At 43.4% G+C, this 9,390-nt stretch overlaps 1 protein-coding gene across 1 annotated transcript in view; it reads right to left on the reverse strand.

The window, feature by feature from the left end:
- LMBRD1 (LMBR1 domain containing 1) overlaps positions 1-7,326 on the reverse strand; it is a 169,510-nt gene extending 162,184 nt beyond the window's left edge. Inside the window, exons 1-2 of the mRNA XM_006127231.5 lie at positions 7,193-7,326; positions 5,084-5,260 (exon numbers count right to left, since the gene is read on the reverse strand). Coding sequence (XP_006127293.1) covers positions 5,084-5,260; positions 7,193-7,252 — 237 coding nt within the window. The 5' untranslated portion in view covers positions 7,253-7,326. The remainder of the gene's footprint in view (positions 1-5,083; positions 5,261-7,192) is intronic.
- Positions 7,327-9,390: the final 2,064 nt, after the last annotated feature.

Consider the following 9,390-nt stretch of genomic DNA (forward strand, 5'->3'; position numbering starts at 1 on the left):
AGAACATTTTTTAGTTTGCAAATAAGTTCCTATTGTCAAACGTTTAAACTAGGAAACATGAGATTTTGTTCTTGGTGGTTTACATGAAGTTAGTCAATTTTTCTTCCAGAAGTGTATGAATTAAGACTCAGATGTATCATTCTGAATAAAAACAGCATGGGTGTGGTAAAAAGGCTGTGTAATTATTCTTAATTACTGAAGCACTGATATTAATAACTAGGAGGTTGTATTTGTTTTGATCATTCAGTTTCATAATATTTAAATGCAAGAATGTCATCTATAATAGCCAGCATGGAACAACTCTTGGATCAAAATTAAAGACAAATATCAATAAAACAAGTTATTTATGATTGAAAACTTAATAAAGAGCATTTAAATAGATCTGATAGTTATTACCATAGTATACTTGCACTATTACCATACAAATATGACAAGTAATTTTGGAAGAAATACATATGAACAGACAGCCCCCACTGCACTGGCTACTAGGGTTTATTATTGTTCAGTCTTGAGAGAGTATGTCCAAATGAGGTATGTACATTAAAAAAAACTTTCCAAATAAGATGCTGAATATATAAATAATAGGTCAGGGATTTTCTAACTGGGGATCATGACTCCTCTGGGGATGCAAGCTGAAAGCCTCCACCTCCAAACCAAGCTTTGCCTCCAGCACTTAAATGGTGTTAAATATTTTTTAATTGATAAGTGGGGATCATTCCATAGGCTGGATGTGTGAAAGGGATCACCACCAGTACAGGCATTTGAGAAGCACTGTATTAGGTGGATTCAAAGCCTGCTTAAGAAGTCATAGTAGGTTGATCATGTAGGCAGGTGTATGCTAACTTCTTACATTCCAACCTGGCCTACACGCAATAGTTAGGTCAATGTAAGGCAGCTCTCAGACCAAATTATGTAAGTGGGTACACTACAGCCTTGTACCATTAGTGTCCTGCTACACTGACATAACTTTACCTCCATGAGAAACACTTATGTTGGTGTAGTTATGGTGAACTGGTGTCTGTATGGACACAGAGTTATTCACATTGGCTGTCTTGTCAATTTCATGCTTCATGCCGGATCCATAAAAGAGACAAGGAAGCTATGCTGCTTGAGCACAGTTGTCTCAGGCTCCCCACTTAGCTGCTGCCTGTATGCTCCCCACTCAGGGAACCATGAAGCCCAAATGGGTGCTACCCCTGCATCTACAACTGGGAGCAGGGAGGCAAAACACAGGGGAGCTGTAAGCCCCACACCACCCTCTTCAATCTGTGGTAGTGCTCCTGATAGGGTCTATTTGGTATGGAGCTTCCTTTTATCATAACTTAAAGCAAGGCAAAGGTTAGGTTGTGCCAGGAAAATGGGCTGTGTCTAGAAAGACACGGTCTCAGAAAACCATACAGAAAAAAAGAGACAGAATCACCAGGCAGGTAAAGGGGACTGGTTGAGAGTGCATTACACCCTATGCCATGACTACTCCCAGAGCCTCAATTTCCCCAAGCACACTTTAAGAAAGGCAAAATGGGCTGAAGCACTCCCCTTCCCACGAGTCATATGGGAACACTGCTGGCTGCTTCACTTCATCAGGGAGCAAGGGGAAATGTACAACTTGCTGCATTCCTAACTCCGTCCAGGTTCATCTGCTCCCTGTGCTCCCCAGACATACATCTTGCCCCAACTGTGCCTGCTGGAGCAGCAAAGGCCATAAAAACAGCCATACTGGGTCAGACCAAAAGGTCCATCTCCATGAGAAGCATATCTCCATGGCTTCTCATCTGGCCCCAAGCTGCTGCAGTGAAAGACAACTCAGGTTGTCCTCTCCACCCAGGGCAGCCTGCATACTGAACCCCTCATCCTCAGCTGCACCCTACAGCAATGAAGCATTTTTTTTAAAGTACATAATTGAGTTTAGGACCCAAGTAAATCTAGTAGGTTTTTTAAAATAATTAAGAGTGTCTGTGTATTAGTCTCTCTTGGCCCAGAGATGACATACAGACTAACTTGGCTACCCCTCTGAAGATTAAGTAACAGGAAAAACTTAAATAGACTAGTAGCACCTTAAAGACTAACAAAACATGGAGATGGTATCATAAGCTTTCATGGGCACAGCCCACTTCTTCAGATGACAGGAATGCTAGAAGTCCAGATACAAAAAATAAATAAGGGAAGGGGAAAGGGAGAAGAGGAGAAGGAAAAAAAAAAGAAAAAAAAGGGGGAGGGGAGGAAGAAGAAAGACAATGAGTAGATAAGCTTCAGAGGGGTAGCCGAGTTAGTAACAGGAAAAAAAACAAATAGTGTACTCCAGCAACTTAAACTGCTCTCCAAGTGCAAGTCTATTCCTGACACCTATTTGTCAAATAAACATCTATTCCATATTGTATACCCTTTATGAATCATCAAGTTCACAGTAAGACAAAAACTTTGTGAAGTTCATTGCCTCACAATCATAACCAAGTTTGGAGCAGGATCTGATTACCCATTATATTTCTATCCATTCTCTTCCCAAGATGGAAGAAAATAAGAAACTTTCACATATGCTGCAAAGCTTAGCAGATATGGGTTCTGGAAGATTAAGAAGAGCACATTCCTATGTTAAGTGCTTCTCAGGGAGGCAATAAAATGGAGAATTTAGGTGGAAAAAGATTTAGCTTGTGCTCAACCCACGCTACAGTAGCCATTTCTAAGCAACACTTCAGAGACAGGATTTTGGAACAGATTTATATGAAGAGAATAAGGAAATAATTTTGACAGAAGAGTTCTCATACATGGTAGGAGGGGTTCTACCCCCCCCCCCATAGCAAGTATTAAAAATGAATGCAGTCCTTTTAATTATGTAGACTTTATGGGAGATGGTGTTAACTTAAACATATGGTCACAGTGAAACTTCTTTGCTCTGAAAAAAGGTCTTGTCAAAAGTAGTATTTCATATTGTCTTTAGACATACAGTCATAGGGACACAATAGCAAGCAGCTCATTAGCCTGGCATTGATTTAGCCACAAAGCACTACTCTTAGCCATCAGTTAAAGCTATTGAAAAACCCTGAAAGAGTGATGCCAGGAATTAAGACGACTGCAACAGAATTGCATGCCACTTTTTTTTCAAAAAGAGACAAAGTAGAGTTTGATATCTGTGTACCAAATAAACTTCATATGTAGCAGTTGCTAAAGAGGAGCAACAGGAACAGCAGCAGCCACGTGAAATGTACCAACAGCAGGACGTAACAGAAAGTTTGCTTTGTCAATTGTTAATTATTTTTAAAATGCAAGTTACATACAGGAAGAAAAGTATGTAGGGAATATTATATGAATAGTAAAAGTTTTTGATTGCTAATAAATGTGTGTATTATTTCCATTTCCTTGAAAATTTCTTTGTTCTTGGATTAGGGCCCTACCCAATTCACGGTCCATTTTGGTCATTTTCAGTCAAAATTTTAAAGATATCCTCAATTTCATATTTCAGATATTTAAATCTGAAATCTCATAGTGCTGAACTGTAGCAGTCTGGAGAGCAGTAACTGCTGGCCAAGAATCTAGCTCTGAAGTCAGAACATCCACCAACAGCAGCGCAGAAATAAGGACTAGTTTATCTAAACCAAAAATTATTAAACCAATGATATGACACGGTACAGTTTGAGCTGCTAATTCCAGGGGGGGGGGAAAAAGCCAGTTTTACAATAAAATGATACTTAAGTGACAAAGAGTCCGACACTTTGAACTGGTTTAAGTTTTATGACAGACTTACAGTATTATATGAAAATCTGCTTTTCATATAATCAAACCATAACTTCAGATGCTGTAACACCACACTTTTGCACATTTTGTTGTAGACTTTAGAAGATGCATAGTGTGACTAAACTGACAGGAACAGAAACATACATAATGAGGAAGTAGTTTCCCTATTCAAGTTAGAGGCTACAGGAACACGCTTGAAGAAGATGCAAAGCAGAAGAAAAGTTTGTTGATTCTTAATAAAAATAAAAATCCATATGCTCAAAGGTGGAAGATTTTTCACATTGACAAGAAAAATCTTAAGGTTCATCCAGTTTAAAATCTGAACATTACGCATTGTATCTGATTCACCAAGAAACAGTAGCATGGATGCAAATAATCCACCCTTTAAGTGTGTAAAGCGTCTGACTTAACCTTCAATCTGATTGTTCCTAATGCATGCAAGTGCATGTGTTTGAGATTAAACACAAATGTGTGGACAGCCATGGTAAGGCAATGTACATAAGCAATCTTTGTAGCAGCAGGGAAGTGATTTAAGTCACAATTAAAACTGTCAATTAAAAAGTAAATTACGAAATCAGCAAGCAAAAAGATAGTTTTATTTTAATCCTATTTTTTAATTTAAGAATAAAACTTTAAAATGTTTCTTGATACATTTGTGCAGTTGTAGCACCATCAAGATAACGTTTCTTACATCAATGGAAGGAACTTGTGTAAGTTTTACTGAATTCTTCCATCAACCTAACCACATCTATCAATGGTTAGTTCAATTTAACAATGACACCCATGGAAGATAAGTTTCACAGGGTAGACAAAATTTTCAGGGTAGGCAAATTGATCTAATGTTTAAGTGTAGAGCAGACCTTGGGATTCAGAGCTCATTAGAACAGATGCATCTTGTTCTGTTCTTTGGGTATATTTATAACCTTATATAAAGATGACAAGATAGTTCATACTATAAATATTTTCTGTATTTTAGAAGTCTCTCCTCATTTCTGTTAATGCAGGATTAAATGAACAACCCCTCCCCCCCCCCCACACACACAAGATAATTCTTGTATATGTTATAAAAGAGTTTTCAGTATTCATATTTTATGAGAGAACAGCAGGTTTACATTACCAGGTTATGAGGATAAAGTCTATTTTAGGAATAAATGACAAGGCCCATTAGTTTATAATACTAATGGTTCTTTCAAGACAAAAAATTCCAGCAATGAAACATAATTGCTAAAACATTAGTTCTATAGTTTAATAACTCAGAATGAAGAGATAATGAAAAGGGAGAGGAGAAAACATATGATAAAACAATTATGGGACCAGATATTGGCATTCAATAAGATTTGCAAGTAGACCATACCTTAAATGTGCCATTTTGATTTTTCATATATGAAACCAGAAAAATGTCCACTGGCAGAAGTGCTGATGTGATAAGTGCAATTGCCAATGCAAAAATAGCTGTTATGGTAGAAATTACTTCACTTTCTCGACGACTCTGGTATTTGCGCACATAAACCCAGCAGAAAGCCAGAATAGCCTGAAATACAAAAGAGAATCAACTGAGCAAAAATATCAAATATCATTCAAGTTAAAATGTATTTCTACTCTGTATAGATACTTGATTGCTCTCATCATGACAGCATCTTCTGGCTATGTATTAAACATGATTAACATCTGGTACAGGTTGGATTTCCCTCTTTGAAATGCAAAAAAATATGGCACACACCACACCCACAATCACAAAGCAACCTCTACCACCCCCCTTCAACAGCCATGTATAGTATTTATGGTAGTAAGATTGATAACATCTCATATCTCACTCTTGCATTACTGAGATCCTCTCACACACATACACTCACCATGTGATTGTATACTGGTGGGCAGACAGATGCTGTATTTTCAACAGTATTTAGTAGTGATCTATTATTTAAACTACAGGAGGAACACTATCTTTAACTAGAAACATTAACCTGCGGAATTTGCATTTACTCTTTCGATACTCTAGAATAGTCTAGGTGAGCCTTTCCATCCTATTCAGATTCATGAAAAAAACAAATTAAAATTGTTTTTCTGGCAAGTGGCAAATTCATAAGTCATCAGCCAAGACAATCAAATGCTAACAACCTAGTAACGATGGCTAGTTTTTTCTCTCTACTTCAAAGGAGGGCAGCCTAATAACATGGCTACCGTTCACTCTATTATTTCAAGTGTCAAAGGCCTGTGTGGCAGGACCTAGGAGTCAAAACCCGACTGATAAACTGATGGCCAATATGGTTCCAGTTTCTCCTTTAAAAAAAGGTATGAAATTACACCCAAGACAAGCAACAGTAGGATAAGCTAAGTCAGGCATTCAGAAGTTAGGATGTGCTGGAACTAGGACTACTGTCAAACCTCAAGACAGTGCCTTATGGTATGGTCTGCAACTACACTACCGCAGGCTGCTTTTCAGGCTGATCCTGCATCACTCCTGAAAGCAGCTGGCATGTACAGCAATGGCTCCATGGTGCCATGTGCAGCCCCTCATATACAAGCACTGAGCCCACAGCTTCTACTGGCCACAGTTTCCCATTATTGAGCAATGGGAGCAGCAGGAGTGGTGTCTACAGGCAAGGAGAACATGTGGAGACCCCCTGCTCCACCTCTCTCAGGAGCTGCAGGGACATGCCAGCCACTTCCAGGAGCAGCAGTTACTATGTGGATAAATTACTCCAGCCACATCAGGTTAGTCATTTTTGGAACTCACTAATCAAATAATTAAATTTAAGCATAAGAGAGAAATGAAAATTATGAAATGCACAGACCAGTCAGAAACCAAAAACAACACACTTCACAGGCAGTAACAGAAGTAACCACCACCACCCACATTTCTGTTATGTCAGGAGATGGGAGCGAAGGACAGTGTGTGTTTGTCAGGCTGAGATTTGCCTTGCCAAGCTCTCTCCATCTCCTTCTGTGTGGAAGTAGGTTCAGAAGTGGGGGCAGACACCCTGACATCAGCACCCCCTTCATCCCTCCCACACCTTGCACAGCAAACAGAAGCAGTATGAGAGCTTCCTGGCCAAACCAGGTAGGATCAACTGTCAGAGGCTCCAAGATCTAGGGGTAGATCCTGATCTATTGCTGGTAGGTGGCCACTGCTCGACCAGCTATCCCGAGACTCCAGGAAGAGACGTGTAGGAGCCCAGCCTGTAGCCGCAGACGCGAAGGGGATGTGCACCGCCTCCGTTACCCCCATGGGGGAGGGGCCGACACCCCGTTAGTTACCCCACAAGCAGCAAGGAGGGAAGAGACTGGGGGAGTCCATTAGCCCGGACACTACACAGCCCCCGAGCAGGGCGGAGGCGGGGAGCGCTCGGCCCTTTGCCCCAGAGACTGCACGGAGGGGGGGGAGGGGAGGGAGGAGCCGCACGGAGCCTCGGCCGGACAGCCCGGGGAATGGCTCCAATGGAGCCGCGCCGCCTCCGCCTACCAGCAGCGAAAGGCCGAAGAGGCACCAGCCCGTGAGCAGCTCCGAAGAGGCCGCCGCCATCTTCACTTCCGGCAACAGCGCCAACGCCGCCCTGCGCGGGGAGGAGCTATTTAAAGGGGCGGGGCTCGGCCAGTTACTATGGAAACCGCTAAACACCCTCAAGGCGCATGGCTGCGAGGTGCACGTCACTGCGGCAGCTGCCAATGAGGAGAGGGGGCTCCGGCGCCGCGTTCTTCGGCTCTCGAAGCGGGAAGCACGTCGGGCTCTGGGTGATCCCCGCCGGGCCCCAGCTCCGCGGCGGGCGGGGCTCCCGGCTGCGGCTCAGGGCCCGGGTCGTGGTGCCGCGCGTCCGGATTTCGGCGAGAGGGTCCGGACAAAAAGGGCGCAGCGGGGCCCAGGGCTGACGCAGGCTCCCTGCCTGCCCTAGCGCCGTGTGGCTCCCAAAAGTGACCAGCAGGGCCCTGCGGCCTCAGGGTTCAGGGGTGGCCCGGGAGGCTCCGTGTCCTGCTTCTGCCCCTAGTGCCGTCTCTGCAGCTCCCATTGGCTGAGAACTGCAACCAGTGGGGGATGCGGGAGCGATACCTGCAGGCGTGAGGGCAGCACTCAGAGCCTCCTCCGGGCTACCCGTGCACCTACGGGATGCAAGGAGCTGGCGGGAGCTTACTGAGAGCCGTACTAAGTGTCACCAGGACCTTGCACCCTGCACCCTTAACCCACGCATGAACCCCAATCTGCTGCCCCAGCCCAAAGTCTTAACATCCCTTCTGGAGCCTGCCCCCCCCCCCCCCACATACATACCTGCAACACCCTTGCCCCAGCTTGCAGCTCTCTCCTAACCCTGAACTGTTGGTTACTGGCCCCAGCTAGGATCTACACCCCCTCACCTGTTACCTGTAAGCTGTGTGCTTGTGCAGCCGCTCAGATGAGATTCTAATGCCACCCAGCTGATTAGCAGAGCAACATATAGGTTTCTCCTGGTCAGATGTGAGTGGTGACAAGAGATGGAGGACATTGGCAATGGCGTGCCCCTTCCCCCCCTGCCCGCAACCCAGGGAGTGGCCAGGACAACCCCTTCTGCCTCAATCCCCACCTTTCCCCACCCCTGCTCTGCCTTCACCCTTGCTCTGCACTTGCTTCACCAAACTCTGCCTCTTGCCACAGCTGAGGCAGCCTAGGGGACTAATGGGGTTATGGAACTTGTGTCAGAAGCAGGAGTCTGCACTGCCTCTCCCCTGCAGTCACCAACACCAGCTTTCTTGAAGTCCACGGTCTTTATTTTGCTGTTCTTTCTACTATTTTTTAGAATTATGAACTGTACTATTTCATTATTACTTTCACTCAGGCTGCCTTCCACTTTCAAATTCTCACACAGATCCTCCCTATTTGTGAAAATCAAATCTAGAAGAGCCTCTTCCCTAGTAACTTTGTCTACCTTTTGTTACAAAAAATGTCTCTAATACATTCCAAGAACTTGTTGGATAATCCATGCCCTACCATTTTATTTTCCCAACAGATGTCTGGGTAGTTGAAGCCCCCCATCACCACCAGGATCTGTGCTTTGGATGATTTTGTTCTTTAAAAAAATCTTCATCCACCTCTTCCTGGTTACATGTTCTATAGTAGACCCCTGCCATGATATCACTTTTGGTTTGTATCCCTTTTATCTTTGCCCAAAGACTTTCAACAAGCCTGTCTCTTTTTTCCATCTCAGCCTCAGTCTAATGGTGTGTTTACACTGCACTGTTTTTCTGGAATAATGGCTGTTATTCCGGAAAAACAATACTAGCATCCACACAGCAATTGCGTTATCTTGAAAGAAAATTGAAATAATGGAGGGCTTTTTCCGATGTTGGTAAACCCCATTCCACAAGGAATAACACCTCTTCTGAAAAAACTTTTTCATGTGGACGTTCTACTGCTGCTATGTCGAAATAGTTCCTCACCGGGGCCATTCTAAAGTTATTCCTCATCAGTGCCTCCTGGGGCTCTAAATCGAGATAATGCATCCACATTAAGGCAACCTGCTTCGACCTAATTTTGAGGCTTCCCAGTAGGGTGGACACTCTATTTCAAACTAAGCTTTTCCAGAAGATATCTTCCGGAATAGCTTATTCTGAAAGAAGCTTGCAGTGTAGATGTACCCTACGGCTACGTCGAGACTGGCATGATTTTCCACAAATGCTTTTAACTGAAAAGTT

This window comes from Pelodiscus sinensis, chromosome 3 (genome assembly GCF_052426305.1).
Source record: "Pelodiscus sinensis isolate ZL-2025 chromosome 3, ASM5242630v1, whole genome shotgun sequence".
Classification (NCBI taxonomy): domain Eukaryota; kingdom Metazoa; phylum Chordata; order Testudines; family Trionychidae; genus Pelodiscus; species Pelodiscus sinensis.